Here is a 26,378-nt window from a genome sequence, read left to right on the forward strand (position 1 = left end):
TGGATGACATCAGCGCGCTCATTAATTTTCGCCTGATTTCGAAATAAAAAACAGGAAATTTCATTGCCCTCCGACGGTGGTCAACATGCCCGAAAAATTGGCAAATATGTTGTAAACGTTGACAGCCTAAGGTGTTTCATTGCATTTGAATACCCAGTGTAGTTCCTCCCCATGATGGTATGACATTAGCTGTTTTCTGCGTATGTTCTAGTTAATTAAGCTGTAACGTTATACACAGCTTCAAGAACAGTTTAATGTTGACAGTCTAAGGTGTTTCATTGCATATGAATACCCAGTGTAGTTTCTGCCCATGATGGTATAATAACAAGCTGTTTTTTGCATTTGTTCTAGCAAGGACATTATATAAATAATGGGGGGGGGGTCTAGTTAATTGAGCTGTATTACACAAGGTGTTTCATCACATGAATAGCCAGTGTAGTTGCTTCAGATGATGGTACAACAAGCTCTTTTCTATATTTGTTGTAGTTAGTCTATTGCAATGTATACACATCTACAAGGACATGTTTACTGTTGAATCAAGGAGGTTTTATATTATATATGAAACCTCATTGGTTGAATACAGGAATAAAAGACCTGTTGGTCATGATATTATATTTCGTTGCCTCAATTCTTGTTTAACAAGATTTATGATCTCAAAATTTGAAAATATAGAAATCTTGTTTTTTTTGGCTCGCCTAGTTTTTTTTTTGCCCTATCTCATTAATTTTGGGGTCTGCGGAGGATGTCATCCATAAAATTTACTTGCTGTGGCCTAATGAGAACATCCCAGTTTGCATGAGGATTGATGTTTTAGGTGCTTTGCAAGGTGGTTGCAGTAACTGTGCCTGTTTCCCAGTGGGAGACCTACAGTATTTAGTGAATTAGAATACTTACATGTAATATGAAACATTCATAAACTTTATAGGGCTCAAATTCATCTGCAGGTGCGAGTGCACAGTTAAAGTCACCTGTACCACTCATTTTTGCCAAACGGCAAATTTTAGGAACCACAAAGGACCATGGATGTACAATGTACAGGTGTAAATATATTCTTCAAGGCTCAAGCAGAGGTTTCGGTTGGGGGCTAACTGTGGACGCAATTTTTCTTCTTTTGGGAGGCCAGTATATAGTATGCATAAACATTGCTTTTTTCGTGACACCTCTTCGTTGGCTTTCACAACAGACATATGTATTTGGTCACTGGATCTAGTCTACATTATTTGAAAACAAACTGAACAGTGATACCAGAATGATGATGTTATCTTGTTTCAACTTGGTTGGTTTCATTGAGTACCCTCATAATGTTGAGGTTATATTGTCATTTAAAGTAGAGTAGGTAAACATGATCATGTGGAGGAGCATGTTAGGGCACAAAAACATTGGATCTGTTAGCACCTGCTGTTTACATGTAGTAAACCAGACCTAGTCAGGAGTGGTGTGAGTAAAGATGAGATGATAGATTTAAGACACAGTTTGGAGCACAGACTTGGGTTTGTGTGTGGGCCAAATTTCTTCTGACTCAAGCTAAGGATGCTTTAAAAGTTTTGGTCAAAGTTTATTAGTATTCCCTAGAAACTTAGTATTATAAAGAATCTGCTTTATGAAATGATGTGTCCGTCGGGCAGTCCTCAATCTAGTGTTGCTTACAGTTTTATTATAAGTTGCTACCAAAAAAAAATGGGCATGTTTTCATGTTGAACCAGGTGGGAGGGCTGAAATCAAGGTCGCAGAACACAGTATTTATCTGCAATCACTTCTTCAGTCAACTCAAAGGGAAAACCTATTGGCGTTGTATTGCATTGTGGGTAGGCTCCCAACAGGGCTCCAGTCATAGGCTAGATGTCAGAACCCCAATCTCTATAAAATAGATGGATAGATTTATAGAAATTGGGGTTCTGGCATCCAGGCTTCTCTAGCCAGCACCAGTCAATCCGTCATTTGATTAAAAACTTTGAGACCATTTTGTCAATCTTAATGGATAAAAATCAGTGAGCAACGAAGACATCAAAGTGTCCAAATTTAGATAGAATGAAGTAATTTGTACACGATGACGAAAAAAATAATCATTGGTAGGATCTTTCTGTCTATGGGAATAGGGACAACAGAAAAAATGCTGCCTGAAGCACTGGCTTCCAGACTTCATAGATGTTCTTGTCTGTAACATCACTGTGATGTCAGTCACTGAGTCAGGGTTACATTCTGGTCCTAGCCTTTACTCTGACCTCTTTCTCAACCTCACTCACAAGAAATAAATGGACTCCATTCCTGTATAATTGATTAGCAATGACCACACCCCTTGATCAGTCCAGGTTGTCACTGTATCTGGAGCAAAGTTGTTCATCATACAGTACTAAAGCTGCAACCTGCATCATTTTTAGAAAAGTGCTTCAAATTGCAGAATAAGACATTTACAACTTAAGAACTGGAGGAATACAAGCTCGATATACTGAATCACATATTGCACAAAATAGATATGAGCCCTGACTATGTATGCAGACCAGGGCTGTCTCCAGATTTTTAGATTTTTTCTGTCCCTCTCATTGTTTGAGAGCCAATGTTTTAATTTTCTTTGTAAAATCTGTGATTTTAAGCCTACAAAAATACATTTTCATCAATTCCATGTCTTGGAGTTCCCATTTTTTGGACAGAGCAAATTTCCATCCTGCCGATTCCTGGGACGGAGGGACGGGTCCTGGAGACAGCCCTGATACAGACAGAGTTCATTGAGATTCTGGAAGAGTAGTTCACAATGCTAACACAGTTACCGGTATTCGTGATATGTCAGAAGACAGATGAGATACTATGATACAGTAAAATGTGTTTGGTATTCCTCTTCATTAACACTATTCAATGCTTCTCCTAATTGACTGCTCTCAAAAAGTAACCATTAGCATTGGTGGTTAAGTTAATAGCCTGTTCTCTGAAAGTAACCATCAGCAAAGATAGCTCAAGAGGAGAAAGATGGTTTACAGTATGTACAAAAACACAACCACATGGTGTAAGAAAGAGGATTATCACAGTTTAGTGGTAATTCCTAAGGGGCAGGTTTTTGTTTTCGTCTCTCTGCACTATTTGTTCCATGGCAGTTGATGTAAACAAAAGGGCAAATGACAGGTGATTTCACCAAAGAAAGGTGAAAGAATTTACCAGTAGATAACAGCTCCAAACTTGCTTCATGTAAATAGGGGAAAAGTAGGTCATCCAATGCATGTTTTATAAACAAAGCAAAGACAACTTACATTGTTGTTTAGGACCTTTGGTATGGGAGAGGCCCAGCAAAGGAAGCAAAAAAATACTTTGACTTTTTCTGTCGCATGTTTATTCCTAGGTTATGAAGTTGGTCAAATAGCTTGATATGATATTTTCAGTTTTCAGTCAAAACTGCCCTAGAAAACCACTTAGGGGTCTGATAAAATCTGGTCTATGTGGACAGGTGGTCATTATAGAATATGAATGAATGAAATGTGACCCATATCCCTATATAGCCTTTTATAGGGACCTTGGGTGTAATCTCAGGGCTATTCATGCAATGGCACGGCAGCCCCGCCATGGCACGCGTTTTCAACCAAGCACTCTGGGTCACTCCATCTCTTCTCAATAAGTATTTGTTACTTAATTGTTAGGGTCTTTTACGTGCAGAGGTTTGAAGCCATACGCTCCCTCACAGTCACATGCGGGTCCGCCTGCTTCACGTCCCCATCCGAAAGTATGATGCAACTCTTTTCCAGTTGTGTCCAGACCCAGCATTCAACAATTTCTCATTAGCAGCTGCCTTGCCTCCATCCATTTATTATAACCACAAGGTGCAGTGACCCACCACCATATCTTTGTTAGAACAAATTGGATTATCTTTAAAACCCTTTCAAGCTTTTTTATCATCAAGGTTCAATACATTCTGCGACCCAACTCTTTTACAACTTGGCTGCATCATCCCTAGAAAGTTACCAGTGAGTCACCCAAGCCCTTTTCTTGACTTTAGGCTACAGACCTTCCTGTAGAGACTGGACTTGTATAGTTTTATACCTACCAATTAAGTTTATGGGTCTCCAAGCTTACGGACAAGAGCAGAAGAACAGGTGTTTCTCAGAGAGAGAAGACATTATGATTGCTGATACCATATTCATTGCTTCAGGCAGTCAGTTGTTGGATACTCCTTTATTTGGTGACTGGCATCTTCTTTGTGCTTGGTGAAAGGGTCCTCATAGGAATGCTCCTTATGGATATATGTAAATAGTAGAAGCCTATCAATTTTACGTTTATCAACAGGTCACTGCCTTTCTTTTGCTTCAGGCATTCACTTCATTGTGTTTGGAGAGGAATGTCCATACATACAACAATGGAAGCCTAATTAGTATGTGTTTTCCACCATTACTACACTGTTTTTATATGATTACCTAAACTTAAAGATGACAGTGAATGTAGATGTACTACAAAGTATTGTAAAACAGGAGTAAAGGAGAAAAAAACACATTGGATTTGCTGTTTTTCCACCGTCCTCGCACAACTGCTACTCTGATTCTGCCCTCAATGGAAGATAAGATTGCGACAATTTTTTATTGATGTGTTATTGGCTGAAAAAATGCACAAGTTGGAAAGGTAAACAAGAATCATGGGCATAAAATGGTCTATCGGGTACAGATGAATGGTCTGTGTTGCCTCAAGCAGTATGATATGTACATGTGTAGGGGGTGATCTACAGGAGACTGATGATGGTAAACTGTATATCATTGCTCATGACCTTAACTTAAGGTCAAGGCAGGGCTATGAAACGTTTTATATTGAGGCATAGGTAACTGTTTTGGTACACACTCAAGGTATTCATGTGTTTACACCAAGATATCCCTGTTTGTTTACATTCGACTGGTCATAAATTGTAATGACCTGTGTAAGATAAGCAGCTGCTAGCCTCAATGATACCTGTACCAAAGGACCATGGACTGATCAGTTGCTGTGCTAGGAGTTGGAGGAGTGTGGTCTCCCAAGGCCTCCTCATTTTATGTTCACATTGTGTGGCAGAGACTAAATTTAAAAAAAAAATTGTTTTGAATTTGTGATTCACATAGATGCTAGATCTATAGTGTTTAAAAGCAGATATATCATTTTCATTTGGGTACCAGGAAAACTTATGGTCCTTTGCATAACTTTCTCATCCTAATCATCAGGCTAATGATAAGACTATTTATTTTGATGTCTGTTGACTGGTATAGCCTTGGGAGCTCCTTGGTCAATGTGATTTCTTTGGCCTTCCGTTCCAATGTGATACTTATCCAACTTCTCCATGACCTGAACTTTGCCAGAGAAGAAGTAATGCTCTGCATTCCTTGGTAGACTGCTGTAGCTTGAACAGGTCAGAGCAAAGGAAAATAAATCAGCACAGACCTGCGGACATATGTATGGCAAAACGCTCCAACCACTACAACTCAGAGGCTGTGGGTGTTATCAACATCGCTTGCATACACGAAAACTTGATGTTTGTTCTGAGTTTATTAGAAACACTTTACCCTGACTTATGGCTGGTAGGTAGCTTACTAAACATTTGTGAATGGATATTTGGTGGTGGAATCACTTGCCAGATGTCTAGATGCCTGGTGACTTTACGCCCTGGTGTTGGGGAGGGTGCAAGGTTGACAAGAAGCCAGACCTCACTGATAAAACCAAATTTGGAGGGGAGTAGTTTGGGATGGAGAAATGGGAGGTTTTCCGACTGGCTGGTTTCTCTTATCTCTTTTTTTATCAGTCCTGAGCAGATACATGTATATTGGGTATAGAACTGTCAGAAAAGGATGGCCAGTCAGAAAACTACAACTGTGCACCCAAACATCTGCTTGGAGATTTGGGAGGAGGATAGATATGAATTTGTCCCCAGTGGCTGCAGAAGCTACCTATCATCTGAAGGCAACTTGTATATGTGTACAGCTGTAGAGTGTGGTGATATTTTAGTTCTGAGTCTCTGGGGAGAGTCTGGAACAATTCCTGTCAGAATGATGAATGAGAGGGCAGGCAACTAGTTAGCAGTCAGGATGGACCCAATAAGATGCTGCTCATATTTCACACTGGCAGTATTGGTATCTCACAAGGCAGTGGCAGAAGGAATTCTAAAGAGGAAGTCAGCTGCACCAGTGAATTTCCTAAGCATTTATTAATCAGAAAGGGTGGGAAGTATCACGAGTCAATATCAGAAAGAATATGTTATTGTAATGGGAAGTATCATGAGTCAATATCAGAAAGAATATGTTATTGTAATGTCTTGTATCGTCAGGATGACAAGAAGAAGATGATGAGTATCTTGACAAAGACTAGTAAAAGGAAAAGACAGTCGTCTTTCCTATCATCATACATTCGCATCTTTATGGTACAGTACTTTCTATCATCATACATTCGCATCTTTATGGTACAGTACTTTGTCTATGTGATGATTCAATGTAAAATGTTGAATCCAGCTGCCAGGGGAAGTGCCATGGAAAGGAGAATGTTATGTTGTTAGGCATTTTGCCAAGATATATCTTGACCTTGGTGTGATAAGTTCTTCTTTGTTGATGGCAGCAGAAGGAAGTGGAAAGTTCCTGTCAGCCCCAGATTACTGCCAATGACAGTAAAGGGATCCCAAAATAAGCCTCATCCCGTGTTAGATCTGTATAGTGTATAGAATGTTGCCAGTATTGAGCATAGTTTACAGCAAGACTGAGTCACACATCTCTTCAAGAAACGGTCAAGAAACATCTCTTCAAGAAACAGTACCCTATATATAGCATAGCAAATGCAAATTTCTCTAAAACTTTAAAGTAAAAGCCAAAGTGTGACTACTCCAGGCTTTGCAGTATTCCTCGCATGTACACCGCCAGTGGCACATGTGCATACACAGTCATGAATGTCAGACTTCTACCATAATGCTTCACCGGGTCAGGGACTTACCTTAGAAGGATGTTAGTAATGCAAAGTGCACTTTGTATATGGCATAACAGGTGTTAGACGATGTTACAGAAAACAGGCATGCATGGCAGAATAGTTGTTTTGAGGGCCTACTTTCTCTAGCAGTTGGAGGAAACAAGCATATATTGTGTATATACATGAACATAAAAATTATATATATAAGAACCGTATTGAAATCAGACCTTGGTGTTTACCCCTCTTTGTGTTTACCTGTCACTTTGCTTACTTGTCAGAAGATGAATGGTGGCGCCTCTTTCATCTCTCTTCAAATACTGGTTTCAAATGTCTCTAATCTATTTTGTGTTCCTTGGAAGTAGGTCAGGGACCTTGTGTATATTTGTATTTGACAAGTCAACAAATAGTCGAAATGCCCATGTGTATGTTTTCTTCCAAACTGCTCAACTTATAGATGTGATTTTAAGTTTAAGATATGCTGTTAAGCTGATGTTGGCAGAGTTTCAAGAATATCTAGTTTGTTTGTTTTCTTCAGCATCAAATTGGTTATTTTATCTATTAATAAGAGCCAACTGTGTTACAGTAGCACTTGTCTTGGCGCCAAGAAACATGAAAAAATAGAAAGCCCGACAAATATGCCTTAATCTCCAAGTAGATGCTGGGTTGGAAATTATAAGGTTTTTTTAGCCAGATGGGTTGAGAATGTCACAAGTTTCTAAACATCTGATTGGAGATTACTTTCATCTGGTAACAAAACCAGTGTCCAAAAAAACAGGTGTGGCAAGGTCTTTACTGATAATTTATCGCAATCCCGGGGCTTACACTTGTCTTTGACCATGTGAGTAATTCACCTTAATGTTCCTTTTGTGTTTGCCTTAGGCAGTGGCCTTGTGTGTGGCAGACATTGTATAAACAAGGCCCACCTGGTAGACTGTAACCATGCAATGTATACCTTGCTATTACTGCTGGAATATTGTTAGACCAAATTATAAACATTTATCTTTAAATTTTTTATATTGTTAGTATCCCTGGTCAGAAACTACTCTTTGTTGATCTTGTTGTTGTTGAGGTATGCAAGGCATTTATCCTTTTATTTGAAATAGTTCTAGAATAATTTCTCATGTTAACTATCAGGGTTGTAAAAAGATGTCTGAAAATTGAAACATAGTTAAAAACTTGAATAGATATAATCATTAGTGTGGGCTATGCACAGAATATTAATTACCCCTTCAATGCGTGCCTTCTTAGCCTTACCGCTTTGGAATGAGCCATCACTTTTCATCATAAGCTTTGTCTGACGTAACTGTTAGTTACGCACGTGCCGAGTGCTGAAGTCTTGCAGCCCAGTTTCTTGTAATTGGGTTCTTCAAATATTCACAGGCAACTAAGCAAGCAAACCAAATGCTTTTACATCTATGCAGATTAAGGAATGTGTCACATGTACTGTGTCACTGGCCTGTAGTACTGCTGCTGTTACTAAAGAACGGTACTGTTGATGTAAACAAAGCAGGTCTTGAACATGGCATCTTTTCAAATAACTTTTTTTTCAGACCAGTCTGGTATTTCAGAATTTGCCAAACACTACACAAGTCAGTAGCTGGCCACACACTGTCAGTCAGTAAGCTTCCTGCAGTCACTACAAAAATAAAGAATGGTAGCCCAGTTTTACTCAAGTGTGGAAAGAAATTTGTGTTGCGTGATACAGCTTGTTTCCGAACATCCTGACCCAGGAATGAGATCAGGATACCTCTGCTAGATATTTGTGATGCTCAGAACTCCTCCATGATACACGTTGCGTGCAAAAACAACTTTCCCCCTCCTTATCGGATAGTTTTCAGGATGTAGCCATTTTTGTATTTAATATTGAACTCAGGGTAGATTGGCAATCAGTGTACTTCAAAACATAACCCTCAGTTTCGACCATAAGTATTTGTGTATCTCAGGCATTGTCCTGCCTAAATATAGACCTCCCAAGAGCCATAGAGTCCAGCTGCTGTTTGGAGAAAGGATAATGTCAGTCACTACTTGGAATTGGGTCAGAAATTCAATGGTTTAAGTTAAAATGGCTGCTTATGCAAAACAAGTTTGCCCTGGAGGTTATCAGATACTCTCATCTCCCAAATAAACGTACCGGTACGTTTATTTTTTTCAGCCTCAAAATCCACCCAGTACGTTCTTATTTTGGACGGTACGTTTATTATTTTTTTGAAAATTTGAGTTTTGCTAAAGTGGGATCCCCTTAAAATTCAAAGTTTGGGTTTTCCTGCCAATATTTCCCCGGCATTTTTGCTCATAATTAACTATTTTCCGGCCAAGCGGCGATGATTTCCCTGCCGCTATGACCCGGCCTTTGTGAAATCCTGGCGGAACTCGTAACGTATCGGTCGATCTCTATAACACTTCAAAGTCAACGTTGTTATTGGGCGAAAATAAGACGGCACATTGACGTTTTGAAATGCAATTATTTTTATATGAACAACTTTAGCAGTCTCATTACATCGTAAACCAAAGCATGCTGACCAGAAACCAAAACATGTCAGCGGCGCAAAGTGTTTCAAGTAACGTTACGCATGTTAATACATTACTCTACTCACGTGAGATACAGTCTTTCCCAAAATGAAAATATAAAAATAACACCACAAATAACTGTGTCTTAGCATCAAAAACTTTATAATTACTTTGAAAACATTTCAATATATCATATAGTATATCAAAATATTTCAATCCTACCGCAAACATGAAAATTTAGCCCTTTGAAAAGAGCCACAGTAACGCACCAGGCAGTGATAGTCCGTGGGAATGTTTTGTTTTGGAAGATCTCACTTCCAAGAAGGGGAAACAACTCTTTTTGATCTACAAATAAAACTCCTTTGCCTTTGTCAGAAATGTGTTTTTGCAGTTTTACAAAAAGACTTTTAATACCTTAGTCTATATAAAAAATCAATCACAATCTAGTCACCATTATTATCACTGAAAAATGCTTGAAAAAAGATCACTCCCCTACAGAAAGAATGCCGGAGGTTTCTAAGAACATGAGTGTACGTTCTGTTAGCCCCGCCCCTTTCTGTCTGTGGCGCCGCCACTGTCTATAGCTCACCCTTTCAAGTAACATGAGAACCCTGTAGTTTGTGGCAACATTGTAACAAGCCCTCAGGAGGTTTCTCACAAATTTGTTGACAATTTAGTTTCTCAAAATGATACATACAAGGGTAATTTTTAGATTTTAAATTATTTGGATTGCAACAACAAAAGCCAAGGACATTATATAATATTGTCCTTGATATTATATGATATTAAATGTCCTTGACACAACACAATGATTTGTGGCATGTAATGTTTACAAATCTATGTTTCTATATGGAAGGCATAGAAGATAAATGGCAAGTTGGGAAAGACAAAAAGCTACATCATATACATGTTATTGTCATAGTCTTCCTTTTCTCCATCATGACTTTTACAAAATATAAGTAATACCTGTGATGACCATATATTCAGGATATTGTAATTTTCTGTTCATCTTCTAAATGTTGATACATTTGTATAGAAAAAGAGTAGACTTTCAAAGTGTTGCCCATCCAAGTGAACTGAGAAGTTTGGCGACTACTTTTCATGTTTTGATTATATGTCAGTATATACAACAATTTACTTGCTTCAAGTTCCAAGCAGAAAATGCATGTATCAATGATCATGTACATTTTAACTTGTTGAATTTGAAGCACCGTTGGCCCCCGGTTAGGGGTCATAGCGGGGAACCTATGCCCAATTTTTTCAACATTGCTACTACAGTATATCTTTTTGAAGTGGCAAGGAATATTATAATTTGAACAAGATGTGTACAGTTATTCTGTTCAATAGTTATACACTTAATTGGTATGGTCCTTAGACAGGCATAAATAGTCAATAAATGAATAAAGAGAACCTGCTAATCATCTTCTGTCCCTCGGACAGAAGTAGCATGGACACAGTTTATCTGTAAATTTGGTCAATTTCCGGGGGGTATGTTTATTCCGGGGGGTACGTTTATTAGATTTTGAAGATTTGTCCAGGGGGTATGTTTATTCCGGGGGGTATGTTTATTTGGGAGATGAGAGTAGCTATCCGTAGTCTGTTATGTCAGTTAGATCTGAGATAACACTTGCCTACAGATTGGTGGCTGTTTTGGATATGGTGACTTTAAAGCTTGCATCCCTGTGTATGAGGGAGCTTCAGGCATTAGCCTCAAGCGTCAAACTCAAACCTATGCACGTAAAAGAACCCAACACAATTATCGAGAAGAGTAGGGGTGACCCGGTGTGCTTGGCCAAAAAACGTGAGCCGTGGCAAAGCCGTATTGCACTACCACTAGCTACTTGAAAAAGCATCATGCTTCACCTCAATTGAGGATGACTGCTTTACCTTTTTGATAATCAGAAGTTTGTAGAAGTTCTTCAGTGGAGTCTGTTATCAATTTTCTCTCTTTATTTTCTACATGTATAAACAATAGGCTGTCCCAGTACTGAATAACAAAGTCAAAGTGTCATGTAAGACTTTGCAAGCTTTGCACAATTGTAGAAAATAAATGAAAAATTACCAAGTTTTGGCTAAGTTCAATATTAATGTTTTTGTTCAATTGTTTTTCCCTACTACAGAATAGCAAGTTGAACAAGACAGAGCGCCAGAGGTTCCGCGAGGAGGCTGAGCTACTGAAGGACCTGCAGCATCCAAACATCGTGCGCTTCTTCGACTACTGGGAGGTCACGGGCAAGAACAAGAAATTCATCGTGCTGGTCACTGAGCTGATGACATCGGGAACCCTAAAGACGTAGGTGTTTGTGATGTTTTAGATTTTGCTAATGTCAGACGTTAGTGCAGTGAGAGTTTATGTTAGATCAGCACCTAATTACGTGCGTACCTTCAACAGATGGCAAAACATACCTTTTTGTACATAAGCTTTTGATGGAGTAGTTTTGTATCTCTTAGAGGATTCTGTATGATATCTGTTTGTACTTATCAAAGTGTTGTCTCCATCTCAGGTATCTGAAGAGGTTCAAGACTATCAAGCCTAAGATCATGAAGAGCTGGTGCCGACAGATCCTGAAGGGTCTACATTTCCTGCACACCCGGTCCCCGCCCGTCATCCACCGCGACCTGAAGTGTGACAACATCTTCATCACTGGCACTACAGGCTCCGTCAAGATCGGAGACCTGGGGCTGGCCACGCTGAAGAACAAGTCCTTCGTGAAGAGCGTTATAGGTAAGTGTGTGAAATAAGACGGTGCAGACGTTGTCTGGCCACACTGAAAAACTCTTAGATAAGAGTTTTATTCTGTACCTTAGTGTGTGAAATAAAATGTTGGAAAGATGATGAAGAGTTAAGGATACCAAAAACTGCTGCTGACTGTTGGGAGGGTTAGATATTAACGATAAAAATATATCTCTTGTGTTCAGGTACTGTTTGGGGTTGGTATCTTGGACGAAAGAAAGGTCTTTTTTTATGCCAAGCGTACATATTTTCTGTTTCTTTTACTCTCAAGGCTATAATTTTTCTATGTCTGGTACATACTAGATTTGAGTCATTATCACTTATCCGTAGGTACCCCCGAGTTCATGGCTCCTGAGATGTATGAGGAGCACTATGACGAGAGTGTGGACGTGTATGCCTTCGGAATGTGCCTGCTGGAAATGGCTACATCAGAGTACCCTTACTCTGAGTGCCAGAATGCTGCCCAGATCTACAGGAGGGTGACAAGTGTGAGTACAAGACTTTGTTATTTTGGCATTCTTGATGTTGGGGTAAATAAACTTGATTCTGTTAAAGAAGACGTCGTCATATTGTATTCCACTGCCCACATCATGCAATTCAAATCTTGCAAGCACTTGTAAACCTAGGGCTTACTTGTTACATTCTCTGAAGTAGACAAGCACAATCTTTTCTCAACAATGGCAATGAAAACAATTAGTATGATGCTAAAATCGTTATGTGTTTCCTCACAGGGTGTGCGGCCAGAGAGTTTTCAGAAACTAGAGTCCCCAATGCTGCGTGAGATCATTGATGGCGGTACTCGTCAGAGGAAGGAAGAAAGGTACAGTGAATGGGGAGGGTGCTAAATGGTACTTAGTGTCAGTTTGTATTGATGACCAGCAATGTTACAGTATTCTGGTTGGTCAAAAAATCGCAGGAATGTGCATACTTGTCGCAAATAAGTGGCTCATAAAGGAGTTGGACTGCCAAGGAAGTACACTAATATTTCTTACCACTTGCAGGTTTACAATCAAGGAGTTGTTGCAGCACGAGTTCTTTGATGAGTCCACTGGCATGTACGTGGAGTTGGCAGTTCCCGCAGGGGAGCAGTCCGACTCCAACTACCAGCTGCGTCTGCGAGTAGAGGATCCAAAGAGGAGGAGGGACAAGCACAAGGATGACGAAGCCATCGAGTTCAGCTTCGATGTACAGAAGGACAAGTCAGAAGAAGTTGCAGCAGAAATGGTGAGAATATTGTTTTCAGAGCCCTCAGCACAGGCTTTGCTGTCCATAGGGTGATTTGGAGCTGAGCTAGACAATACTTTTACTTTCAGTTGGTTGCAAGGATGACCAAGAGTTTGGGTTATTGGAAAGATGTCTGTCCTTTGCATGCAACAGCAACATATAGACAGTACTGTCATTTTATATAAAGGATATTTGCAGTCACTGTGGGAAAGTGTAAAGCTATTTATGACTGTTCACACAATTTTCCCTACAGTCATCAGTTAAGAGACGTTGAGTTACAACCTCTAGCAGTTCATTTAAGTCACCCTATATATTTTTGCTTTTTCTACTTTTCTCAGGTGAAGTCAGGGTTTCTCCATGAGGAAGACCGCATGGCGGTAACCAGGTCTATCCGCGACCGTGTGGCTCAGATCAAAGCCTCCAAGTTCCGACTGAATATGCATCAGGACGAGAAAAGGAAGCTGGAAGGTGACAAAATGCAGCAGCAGCAACAGCAGCAGCAGCAACAGCAAACCTCCCAACATCAGCAACAACAATCGCAACAACAACAAGAGGTTTGTTAACATGTTTTTTATGTGTCTTTAGAAACCCTTGAAAGGAGCAAACAAAATATTAGTTAAAGGAAAGCGGAGTTCAAACCCCAGAAATCATTTCTTGTCTGTTCAAATAAACTGTCACCTTATGAGGGCACTGCCTAACTGCTATTTTTGTACTAGAGAGTAGAGACGCTTGTGGATTCTCCTTTTGAAGTTTACAGTGTCAACATCCTTTGACCAGTCAGCACGCCGAGTAGACATAGTTATTATGTTGCCTGTCTGTGTAAGCTAAATGCTACACTTAACCAGTCTTTACCAGCTGTAAGGGTATGGCACTGGTTTGTACTTACTTGGAACTGGATGTACATGTACTGTATTGTCAACTCGACAGCCTTCAGAGCAGCAGCAGCAGCAACAAAAGCAGCAGCAGCTTCACCAGTCTCAGATTCAGTCAGATCCACAGCAGCAAGTTGGTCAGCAGATGATTCAAACCCAGGATTCTGGCATCCAGGCAGAGAGTAGAGATCAGGAGTCTTCACAGACCAGCTTACCAGGTTGGACAAGTAAGTCTGCCTTGGTTATACTTTCCTTAAGAGATTTGTGTCAATTGTGAGCAAAAGAATTATATTATCAACTTTTTCTATCTTCCTTTTGAGAGTATGCTGTGGGAATGGGATTTGGCCAGAACCTGTCAAGGACCAATCCAAAACTGCAGCAGTTGTGTGCTCAAGTAGATTGCACTAAATAGTAGTCTTCCCTATAATTTCTGCTTTTGATATATATCAGCACATTCCTTTACATGAAGCAAACATAGCTTATGTTTCTCAAGATAATGTGTTTGACAAACATCTGAAAGCTAAGTTTCAGATGCATTTCCTCATGTTTATCCTGCAGATGTTTTGTTCCTACTGTATTGTTATCAAGGTTTCAGGTCTAGCCTTTCTGCATGTTTGAACAAAAGTTCAAACATTAACGTCAAGGTTATGTGATGAGAAAAACAGGATGTGATTATCAAGTCCTGCTGTCACTGCCCTCCAAGAGGACATAAGTCATTCCAGTATAAACAGCTCTGCCCAGCCCATGTATTTCCCAGCATTCTCTGCATAGTTGGAGCCGTTATGTATGGAGGAAGTAAGGCTTGAGATGACTTGGCAAAGTGTTATGTTAGCCAGTAGGCCTCTCATGAACACTGTATCTCTCCCAAGTAGGATTTACTGAAGTATGACAAATAACAAGTCATGGGAGGCGATAACAGCAATCTGTCAATGTCAGAGACAACATTTACCCTGGACTTTTCACCTAACTTATCGGTCACAGAAGATAGTCTATCACAGGAATGATACAAGTTTCCACTCTCTAATGTACATGTACCTTCTCTCTGGTTTGTCCTGAATCACTTTTATTCACATACATGACTGTTCATGTCTTAGATAAAGTCTGCAAGATGTTTGTGCTAGGTGAAGTGTTTTCAAAAGAAGTATCTAGTCAGGAAATCTGGAAAAAAATGATTCTGCAAGTATGAAATGTGGACAAAGAATTGATGACATCTTGTGAAATACTAGAGTGTTCAATTTGTCTGTGTGTTCTTGCCATTGTTAGTCTGTGGGAGACATTGGCATCCCAAAAAATCTATGTGCAACAGTGCAGCAAAGTCTCTGTCCTGCGGCATATTTGTGCCTGTGGGCAACGTACCTCCTGCAACGTGACTAAAACCTATGCTGTACATGTGTACCTCATGGGAAGAAAAACTCACCCTTCTGACACTTGTGTTAGCTACTGCCCTCGTTAAATCTCTCAGAAGGACCAAATGGCCTTCATCAATGTATGGTCCTTTGTCCCTTAACGATGCATGTCCCCAGAGAGTGTCCTTCATAAACTGGTTGAGAATATGTTGAGTACACAGGTTTTGATCAAATGTCTTAATGAAATCGGATGAAATTTTTTTTATGTCTCTCAACACATTACCGTGTATGGCATTCTAATATATTGGTGGAAAATACTGTGCTCTTTTTCAAAAGAATGTGTTTAAATCTTCCCCCATTCTTGAACACTTCAGAAAGAAACTTCCAAAATTCTATAGGTATGAGAAGAACTAAAGGTGATTTTGCATCATGTTTCTCAATTGTTTAACACGCAAGTTGCAATGCCATACTTACATGTACATGCATGTGCATAACGTGTGCTCATAAAAGGCCATTAAGCAGGACATTATTTAAGTGACATTATTTCTTACTCATTTCAACACAACAAAAGTGACCAACGACAGTAATGCTTCCTAATCATCATAAAAACCTGATGTGGAGTTCTAATTGCAAGTTGAAGCAACTTAGGCCAGGTGCTGAAAAAAGTGACATTTAACTACCAGCCATGACCTCAGCTTGGTGAAAGCTATGATTCAGTCAGTACCTTTCTAAAACTCTCCCTTACTATCTTTCCTGCTTATCATAATTATGTCAGACTGAGTGTGTTTTCTGTTCAAAGACGAAACTATTCTAAAAGTCAGGTGGCTTTGTTGCAATTGTGGCCACTACTGAATGAAGCTGTAAGGTATTTTCCAAAGGACATTTTCCAAGCCAACAAAGGGTGTAGCTGATTTATGGGACAAATGACACAAAAAATGCAGTGTGGCGGCATCATGTTTGACCAGGTACAGGGAGTTGACCCTCAAACTATCTGAACAAAAACACTTGCAGCTGCTTCAGGCACAATTTAAATGTCGCTAGCATGATGCGCCAGAGGGGAAAACGTGCCACGCAGTACCAGCTTGTTTCTGTAGATCTTGGAATATTCGCAATGGTCTTATGTTCACATTTTTTGTGGTGATCTGTCCACTGGAAAATCATCACACTGTAAACAAAGCAAATTTTCTGTCAGTGAGACACCATGTGCCCATCGAATACTTAAAACATGGAGAACACCTCCTTTTTACCCCTGCCACGGAATTAAGTCCCTGTGAACTTGAATGATTTTACAGTATACAGTACATGTATGTATCGCGCAATCTATCACAGCCTAATGCTTTCATGTATCCATGATAAACTTAAAAGATATCTACCTTGTAAATTCTACACTCACATATTATGTCATATTGTACTAATGAGGATCATTATTTCGGCTAATAGGTATATTATATGCGCACTATTTCTTCCTCAGTTCTATAATGTTGCTAAGACACACGGCTCATTTGACATTACGTCCAACCTTGCAGGACCGGAAGGGTTAATCTTCTGGAAGATATACAATGATCAGTCATCTGCAACAATGACTGTGGGAGTTACTGTTGATGCCAAAGTTCATACATGACTGTGTATATTCCAAAAGATTTGACACATTAGGCGTGGTTAAAACAACATTGTCTATTACGTGCAGCAATTTCCAGATTGCCATCCAACAAGTTCAAAATGTAGCTCACATCATGTCAGAGATATATCAGACTTGTACACGTACTTTTAAATGAACCTCTAAGGAATTTATGTCTCACCTGAGTTATAACCACGAAAAGTATCTATTGTAGACATTTGTACTTACAACCTATACTTTGGAGTATGCAGTAACTTTCTGTACTATCTGTTAGCATGGCCACACTGCTTTCGTTATCTGACAATAAAAATTTTAACAAGTAGCTAGAAATTATCCCTCTTTGTCATATTAGCCTATACCCAGTAGAAGATACATGGAATGACAATAAGATATTTTTGTTCAGAATAGGAAAGTATCAGATTCTGTTCAAAACATTCAACCATGATGATACATACATTATGTATATATTGCATTTTCATGTTCAAGTACATGTCGGCCGTCTTTCAGATGAAGGGGTAGCACCTGAGAGTGGCATGGGCTCGTCTTTGACATCGGAGGTTTCATCACGTGATTCCAGCATCCATGGCTCCCAGTCGTACCATCAGCAGCAACAGCAGCCGTACTACAACCAACAGTTCCAACAGTACTACAGCCAGCCCCCGACCTCCACTCCACCTCCACAGAACCAGCAGCAGACGTACCAGCCATACCAGCAGGTACAGCAGCCAAAAGTCTCACTGTCAGGTCTTCCAAGAACCTGCCTACCTAATCTTAACATGTTCACTCCAACAATGTAATAGGCCAAACATGTGGGAGAAAGTCCATGTCACGTGTAAGAGCCCCCCAAATGCAGTACCGCAAATCACAGTGTACAGAGCTGTGACTTTTATCCTTGGCTGATACCCAAGGTTAGTAATAGAAGTGAATTGATGATGACATCAGGCAAGGAGGTGGCCTGGTCATGATTTTTTATTAATTTTAGGAGAGCTGCTTTCTACTTTTTCTTTATCTATGGTCAAGGTCTTGGACAGACCTGTAGTTAAATCATTTTGCTGTTTTCATACAAACCAGACTTTGGATGCTCCATTGATTTTTCCACATTTGTACATTAACCTACATGATCTTCACATGTACATCTGGAGGCTTTTAGATTTATAGCCTGGATGCCAACCCCCCAATCTCTAGAATATCTATGATAGATATTTTAGAGATTGGGGGTCTGGCATCCAGGCTATTAGATGTAATACCTATTTTCCTCAGGCATACTTTCTTGGCAATAGCTAGGTATTCATTGTATAACATATTGTTTTTGCTGCAAACAGATACCTCTGGTAAACATGATGAATTTTATGATTCAACCCCCAGGTGTGACCTTGTTTTGACATTATTCACCCCCCTTCCCATTAGGCGCAGTACCAGCAGCAGCAGCTAGGGCAACAGTATCAGTCAATGTCTGGTCATTTCCCACAAGGACAGATGCCACAGTACATGAAGCAGGTAGGAAGGACACGGTAGCTCTGATACTAGTAGACAGATAATCTGTTGTCTGATGTATTTTGTCTCTGTTGTTTTTACCCTCATCAGTCATACATCCCAGAAAGTGTATAGGGTATGCAGGATTTGCATCTTAGCTCTTTGTTTGGCTGCCCAAAACTTTCCTCCACTTTGTAGAATTTATTCTTCTCAAAATGTCAGAAAAATGTTGTCAGAAAAATGTTGTATCTATCAGCCTTTCTGTGGTGTAAAAGCAGAATATATATTTACAAAAAAGGTGACATCACTGTAAATGTCTGGGAATACAGTATAGTTTTCATGATGTTTGTCACATGTTAATCCTTCATCACCTTACACTTCAGAGATGTTATGACCTACGGTGTAATATAATACACTTAAAGCTGTAATAAATACCCTAATACATCTGTACTTGGATGCTGCTAGCATCTACCAAAGTTTCCAAACTACCTTGTGTTGTTCCCCCATAATCATTACCATTTTCATTGTTCTGTCTCCTTTTTTTTAGTTCCATTCACCAGTAGGTTAACGGGTTCTAGTGTTAACCATTTTGTGTTGTAAACACAATAACTTTTTGTTGTTGTGTAGAAAAGAGTTATAATATATATGGATATGTTGGCCTAATGCCCTCTGCGGCCTTCATGCCACAGGTTAAAATGGAGGCTGTCCGTGGCCGCCGGTCCTCGGTGCCTGCCCTCCCATCTAATCTTTGTCACCTGTTGTCCATGGGTTTGCCTGCCCTCTCCCTCCCACAGGAAGGACCAGGCATTCATGCGATGGCCACCCTGTTGGAGGGAGAGCAGGTTGATAGCCTTGGCTATGGCAGAATAGATGTTTAGCATCTAGACTAGTAATTATGATGTAATCAGTATCCCTGTAGTTTTCCAAACTGTTACTGAAACTAAGATGTTCATGAGTTAACAGATGTTAAGAGTGTAGTTGATAATTCTACTAGAAATGACAGCATGTGCATGTACAGTTTAATTCAAGGCACTACTGTCCAAATTTAACAGAACATGTTGGATGTAGATAATACTATTACCACAGTCTTAGAGATGTTTTTGGTCCCAAATACCTTCCCCCTGATATGTTCTTTGGGACTGCATGTTAAAGCTTTTGTGCTGTTTTGGGAAGCATGCAGTTACGCATGAATGTTGTTTCATATCATGACAACCTGATAAGTATGTCATAGTAGTCCTAAGTCTTGCATATTCTTCGCATTGTTATTGCTTACTTTGGTTTGAATGAACTTTTGAGCTTTCCCTGATTGTTGGCAGAATCTGTTTTAGTTCAGTTTCTTTTCCTTGAGTGACATTTAATGCCGAGCATCATGACAGTCCCCCACTCATTTCACCTGTCACAAAACATCCTTAATTGCAGTAACATTTAGCATGTTACACCCATCCAGTTCAGATGATTTTGCACATTAGAAAGTTACCTGACATACCAAAGTATGGTATTTCCTCCCAAAGACCCTTTCTCTGACTAGTTCTTAGTACCTTAGATTATGCCTGTAGCACCGGTTGTTTCCAGAATTCCTGCATTGAAACAGGAAACAGACAAGCTTGCAGAGGCAGTGTGACTTGCATGGGACTTGCTTGCATGTCATTGGTTGGATCAGACCAAGTTTTTATGTTTTATTAACCTTTTAAAACCTGCTATTGTAGGGTAGACTTTTCCATGTCTTTATTAAACTAACACAACAATCACATGCCCGTTTCCTTTACACTTGGCAGTGTTAGATGTTCATTACTATCTATTCACATGCAGCTGTCCCATGTAATCCTCTTTGTCCAGCTCTCTGTCTCTCTACCTCCAGCAAGCTTCAACAAAGACTTCCAAAGTGCTAATGGCATTTTTCTTCTTCAGAAAGAAAAATCCAACTCATTTCCTGACCTGACTCGGTTGGCAATCCATCGCCTGCTTTTCTCACATAGCGTTTCTAAACAGGTCTTTACTTCTCCTTTGTTCCCTGTTTTTGCACCTCTCCATTTTCTCCCAACTTTCTCTTTGCTTCCTCTTTCTTGTCTGTTATTGTTTGTCTTCAGTCCAAGCCGTGCACTACTGCAGGCTACCTAGCTATGGTGACTTGCCCTACGAAGCAGTGATTAACTGGTCCCTGTTCCAGGGAACACAGTAGACACACTGCAGGGATGTGCCTACCATAATGGCTACTCTGTTTCCATGTGCTGGTTTGTAGCCCCTCTAATCTGCAACACACTTGCCACTTACCACAATTTGTGTTCTGATGCCTAACTGCTTGTTTCACACTCATCAGGTTGTTTGTCTGGCGAGGTAGTTACTAATGCTGTTAAAGTTTTGGTACATAGCAGTTCACTTTGCTCATCTGTTCACCCATAGCTAAGTCATCGTCTGTGTATCTCAGCTTCCTCTGTGTGTGCTTGCGTGTGGTGTGAGCTGCGACTGTTACCCGTCATCTCTCTACACTGTCGGCAGGAGTGCCCCATGCACTCCTTGCTGACCACACCCTATCTTCTCTCATCCAATAGGTTCCACTCCCTCATGTCGCTGCACTTGCCACTCGCCGCCCGTCCCTCCCCATTGGCACTGCCATGCCACCCTCCGTCCCCACGGAGGCAAACATGGCGCCGGCACAACCACTTCATCAACCTCCACCTTCGTCATCGCCCATGCAAGCACCTGCACCTGGGGCAGGGCAATATGCCACTTCATCATTGTCTGTGGAGGCACTGCAAAACCTAAACACCATGGAACCCTATGTTCCTCATTTGAATGCCCGTAGACACACTATCCAAGTGGAGTCCATGCCAAATGTGGACTGTTACCGTCCAGGGGAGCCAACAATTCAGCAACAAGGCTTGCCGTATTCACACATAGACGCTCACAGAAACGCAGTCCAAATTGAACAGGCTCAACTAGAGGCCTATCGACAGGCAGTACAGAGAGACTCAGTCCAAATTGAACAGGCCCAACTAGAGGCCTATCGACAGGCGGTACAGAGAGACTCAGTCCAAATTGAACAGTCTCAACTAGAGGCCTATCGACAGGCAGTACAGAGAGAGGAGGCCTTACTCCAGTTTGAAGCACGTAGAAATACCATCCAAATTGAACCTTCGCAGTTAGAGGCCTATCATCAGTCAGTTCATTCTGTTTCTCAGATTGAAGCGTACAGACATGCCGCACAGTCTGAACAAGCCCTCTTGGAGGCCCGCAGACACACCATTCAAATTGAACCGTCCGTTTTACCACAGTTGGATGCCCGTAGACACACCGTCCAAATGGGCCAGCCCATTGCCTCACCCGGCCAGGCCCACCCATCAGCCATCCCGCCCACCCTGCATCAGTCCCTGTGTGTCACCATGTCTGCACCTGCCCAGTCTACTCGGGTGTCCCCTGGAGTGCCGTACTCTGCCGCTGGCATGTCCGCACAGTCGGCGGCGCAACAAGCCCACCCATCCCTGTCTTCAACTTTGTCTGCCCCTGCACGGCTCAATGGTGACAAGGTGCTTAAAATTTCTGTTTCTTGTTTCCAACTAGGGATGAACATTTCTGCTGTCTTCCACACACTGTCGTGATCATCACCTCACATGAAGGATTTGAAAATAATGACTTTTTGCGGTTTTAGCCTTCCTAGTTTTGGCTTTAGGGTATTTACAGAGACTATATCACTGATCCAACATGCATCTACAGTAGATGATTCTACCAAAGTAGAAGAAAAAAGCAAACTTCCCTAGTGTCTATTAATGAACTTGCTGTCAGACTATGGAAAGCTATAGTTTTTTGTACTTTGAGAAAGAGTAGAAGACAGCGTCACAATGACTGTTCATCCCTAGTCTGCTTCTTGCAATGCATATACTGTATTTCTATATCTCACATTTTGGGGCTTGTATTTGTGCCTGTTTACTTATTTCTTAGTTCCTTGCCAAAATGCTTCATTGTTGTGTATTATTATTATGTTTTGTTTTGTTTTGTTTTATTTATGCATACATACATTTTGCATTCCACTTGTCTTAGTAGCTTAGGCTAGACTAGCTACCGGGTAGTCATCTTTTGGGCAGAAGATAAATACAAAGATGCATATTAAATGTCAATATTATCTGCACAATCATGAAAGTATGTCATTTGATTAATGCACAGAACAATGTCCAAACTAACTAATAGTCAGTTGCCAAATCATAAACAAAATAGAAAGCAGTCACATTTGTAAAAAAGCATTTGCAACATAGTGTCCTGGTGATACGGTCTCCGTGTTCATTTGCATGTGTTTTAACCCCCCTTCTTCCTGTGCCCGTGCCTGTCTGTGTGTGTTTTACTAGTCGGTACTGATGATGGGGCAGCCTGGCATGGGGGTCCTCCCAACTTCCATGGTGGTTCAGGATCCAGCCATGGCTGCCATGCAGGTACCATCGGTAATTGTACAGGACTCCTCCTCCAACGTCAGTGTACAGCTGCTCTCGTCCAATGTTCTGTCGCCATTCTTGTCTGATTCGTCCTCGAGTGTGAAAGTTCCGTCACGTCCACCTTCACCCATTGGCCTCAGTGTTGACCAGGTCTCTGTGTAATCTATCTTGTCCCCTTCGCCACTCCTCACCTCTTCTATAACAATCTATCTTGTCCTCTTTACCACTTCTATAACCTGTCTTTAACCATTTCTGTTTTGTTACACTAACCATTCGCAATACCTCATACTAATACAAAGAATGAAAGCTGTATGGTCTTAGTGGTTTTGTTGTCACTGTTTGCCATTTTGTTATACCCAAACACAAATGGTTGTGCTTATGTCTGTCTATTTTTGTGTGTCTTTGTCCCATGGCTAGCCATCGTTGCTTGCCTGCCAGCCTCAGAGCTGCCCTCAGCTGCCAGTGTCCGGTCTGCTGACCACGGCTTTTCATGACACAACTGTCACCACTATGGCTGCTGGCCAGACCATGCAACAGGTCCTTATCATTGTCACCCTTTCTGTTGGCCTTACTACAGTTTCCCTTGTAGCTTCTTCATGTACATGTAGCATATCTTCATAATGTTGCAGCAATGCTTCACAGATGGCTGCTTTTGATATATAGTGATAATGATATGAAATCTAGATCTACCAGTAGTATAGTTGAGACAGGACCCAACTTTTATGAATATTAGAACCTTTTCTTTTGGGGGGCATTAAGCTATTCTGATTGTACCCTTTTTGTCAAGATGAATCTTGTTGTCAATGAGGGTACCAAATATTCAGATGTTGACAATTGGGGCTTCTGACATTTAATTTTCCATCCCAAAGTCCAATATACAAATTAAAATAAAATGTACATGTGTTTGTGATAATACCCAAAAGGTAAGTCATAGATACCTGTACTAAAATGTATAATAGTTTTCCCATGTATTCTGTTTATACCTCACGTATGATTGAAGTAGAAATTTTAATTTGTAAATATTGGACAAAAGCTGGACCAGATCAAACAGGTATGGTAAAAGGTATTTTCCCAATATCCATACATGTGCTTATAGTATAGACAAGTCAAAGGCTGCTGAAATAGATATAATTCTCAAGGTTCAACACCTTGATTTAATATATTGGTATGTGATACTTACAGTGACAGGATGGAATTTCCAAATTCTAGGATAATTCAAGGATGATAATAGAAATAAGTTCAAGAATATTCATAAACTTGAGATGTTAAGCAGAGCCATTTGAATTTGAAACAGATCCTTAGACAAAAGGTCCATGTAAACATTGTAACAAAAAGCTTTTGAATTAGATATAGCCATGGAGCAAAAGGGAAAACTAAGCTTTGTCATGGCCATGTGCTACTAGTACTGTTCCCGTGTTGTTACTTACCAGCAAAACATCATCATCTCTAACGGTACATGTACTTCATTCTTACTTTTCCTCACCCCCATCTTTCCTCTGACTGTAACGTTGAAGAGAGTGTTCATCCAGTGTCATGGTGTTTCACACTGTGTTTCTACCTCTCCCTCTCTCTCTCTCTTTCTCAGCCTACTCTTCTAGTGGGCCAGCCTAGTGTTGCACTACCTCCAGCCATGGTCGGTGTCCCAGCGTCTCTGCCGGGGGCCCAGGCTGCCTCTATACCAGCACAGCCAGCACCCTCTCTGTCAGCACTCCCAGCATCCTCTCTGTCAGGTGTCCCAGCACCCTCTCTGCCAGGACTCCCCGTATCGGCAATACCAGGAGGCCCTGTGCCTGATACCATTTCGCTGCCGTCCAGTCAGGCCGTCTTGCAGGTGTCACAGTTACACAAATTGGTGTGATGAAACTGCAGCATAATTCTCCTGCATGGTTCAATAGTTTGGCCTAATGATACATTCCTTTTAGTTTCGCCATTAGGCCTTGGAGAATTTTGTTTTATGAAACAAATTTTCATTTCTAAGAATGCATAAATCTTTTTTTGTTGGTGAAAGTTCATTTTCAGTGGAAATAACTTGGGTGCAGTGATTGGTATACCTTTTTACATATTAACTGTCCCTGACAACTAATCAGAACTATATATATGTCTGTAACCTTGCATGTTTGACCCTGATACTTACCTTTCACCTTTCTCTGATGTTGATTCTATGTTTCTTGTTCATTTGAAAATAATATAAGGTTAATATCTCTTACATGTACAAACATAGACTGCCCTGTTTTGGACATCATTTGTCCTTGCACTGCTGTACAACAATGTCTCATGTGATTTTCCTCTCCCAGTCTATCCTACACTTTTGACTTCGATGTACTGTGAAGTGACACAGTCTTTTATATTTCACAGATTCCAGTCTGAGCTTCATATTTGATCCCTTTGACTCAGTTGGACTAGTTGATACACCTTTCTTTCCCAATGACGTTTACAGTCATTGTTATCAATGTTCAATCCTTCTGTCAAAGATTATTTCTGCCCAGCTATCCCACCCTTCCCTGCAATATTTCCTTTCATCCTCGTCACTACATTGTACTTGTGCCTCTGACAGTCCTGTAGCTTGCTCTCACTAAAAACCCCATCTCTCTTTCTCTCCTTTCTGGCTACAGTCTCCAGTAATGCTAGGACCGCCTCACCTCAGCATGTCGTTGTCCATGTCAGGGCTGTCAGGGATTCCCCCGGCAGCTCATCCAGACTCAGCTACCTTGAGCGTTCCTGGCTCACAAGCCTTGCAACACAGCATTTCCCTGCCAGTGTCCATGTATGACTCGCCCAACATGAGCCTAACCAGCCCCCAGGTCACGTCGCAGGTCACTATTGCCAAATGTTGTTAATAACAGTCTACTACTCTGCATGTGGGAATAATGTCGTGGCTCTCAGCTCATCTATCCCACCCCCATCATACATTTCCTCAATCCTTTCCTCTTGTGGCGAAAGCTTTTTCCTTTACCCAACTGCAAGTTCCAACAAATCCTGGTGTCCGTACTGTTGTGAATATCCCTTGTCTTTCCTGGATATCGTCCCAGTATTGTTCTGAATGTGGTATAGGAAGACCCCTCTGTCAACCCTGCATCTGAGGATTCTTTGATTTTTCCTGAATTGCCAACAAGTTCTTCTATGATAATGTACAATGTATGGGTACACGTATCTTGTGTCCTTGGTTTTTTGATATGGGTTTTGGTTTAAGTTTTATTTGTACATTTGTACAGTTTGGTTGAAAGTTGTCTCTAGCCTGGCTGTCAGGCAATGACAAGCCTTTCCTGAATCATCAGCATTTCTTTTAGTGGATTTTCA

General features: G+C 40.7%; 1 protein-coding gene across 15 annotated transcripts in view; it reads left to right on the plus strand.

Annotated features, from left to right (window-relative positions):
- Positions 1-26,378, plus strand: part of LOC136435295 (serine/threonine-protein kinase WNK2-like) — a 77,506-nt gene that overhangs the window by 24,919 nt on the left and 26,209 nt on the right. For 5 of the 15 annotated variants that reach the window (XM_066428637.1, XM_066428638.1, XM_066428640.1 and 2 more), the window contains exons 2-12: positions 11,514-11,686; positions 11,898-12,118; positions 12,458-12,615; positions 12,859-12,947; positions 13,129-13,351; positions 13,690-13,905; positions 14,279-14,450; positions 17,695-17,903; positions 18,595-18,684; positions 21,933-22,184; positions 22,998-23,081. In XM_066428637.1, the coding sequence (XP_066284734.1) occupies positions 11,514-11,686; positions 11,898-12,118; positions 12,458-12,615; positions 12,859-12,947; positions 13,129-13,351; positions 13,690-13,905; positions 14,279-14,450; positions 17,695-17,903; positions 18,595-18,684; positions 21,933-22,184; positions 22,998-23,081 (1,887 nt within the window). Of the gene's footprint in view, positions 1-11,513; positions 11,687-11,897; positions 12,119-12,457; positions 12,616-12,858; positions 12,948-13,128; positions 13,352-13,689; positions 13,906-14,278; positions 14,451-17,694; positions 17,904-18,594; positions 18,685-21,932; positions 22,185-22,997; positions 23,082-23,498; positions 23,619-24,666; positions 24,913-25,693; positions 25,895-26,378 lie in introns of all 15 variants that reach the window. The other 10 variants (XM_066428643.1, XM_066428645.1, XM_066428647.1 and 7 more) reach the window with 3 other exon arrangements.

This window comes from Branchiostoma lanceolatum, chromosome 5, assembly GCF_035083965.1.
Source record: "Branchiostoma lanceolatum isolate klBraLanc5 chromosome 5, klBraLanc5.hap2, whole genome shotgun sequence".
Classification (NCBI taxonomy): Eukaryota; Metazoa; Chordata; class Leptocardii; order Amphioxiformes; family Branchiostomatidae; genus Branchiostoma; species Branchiostoma lanceolatum.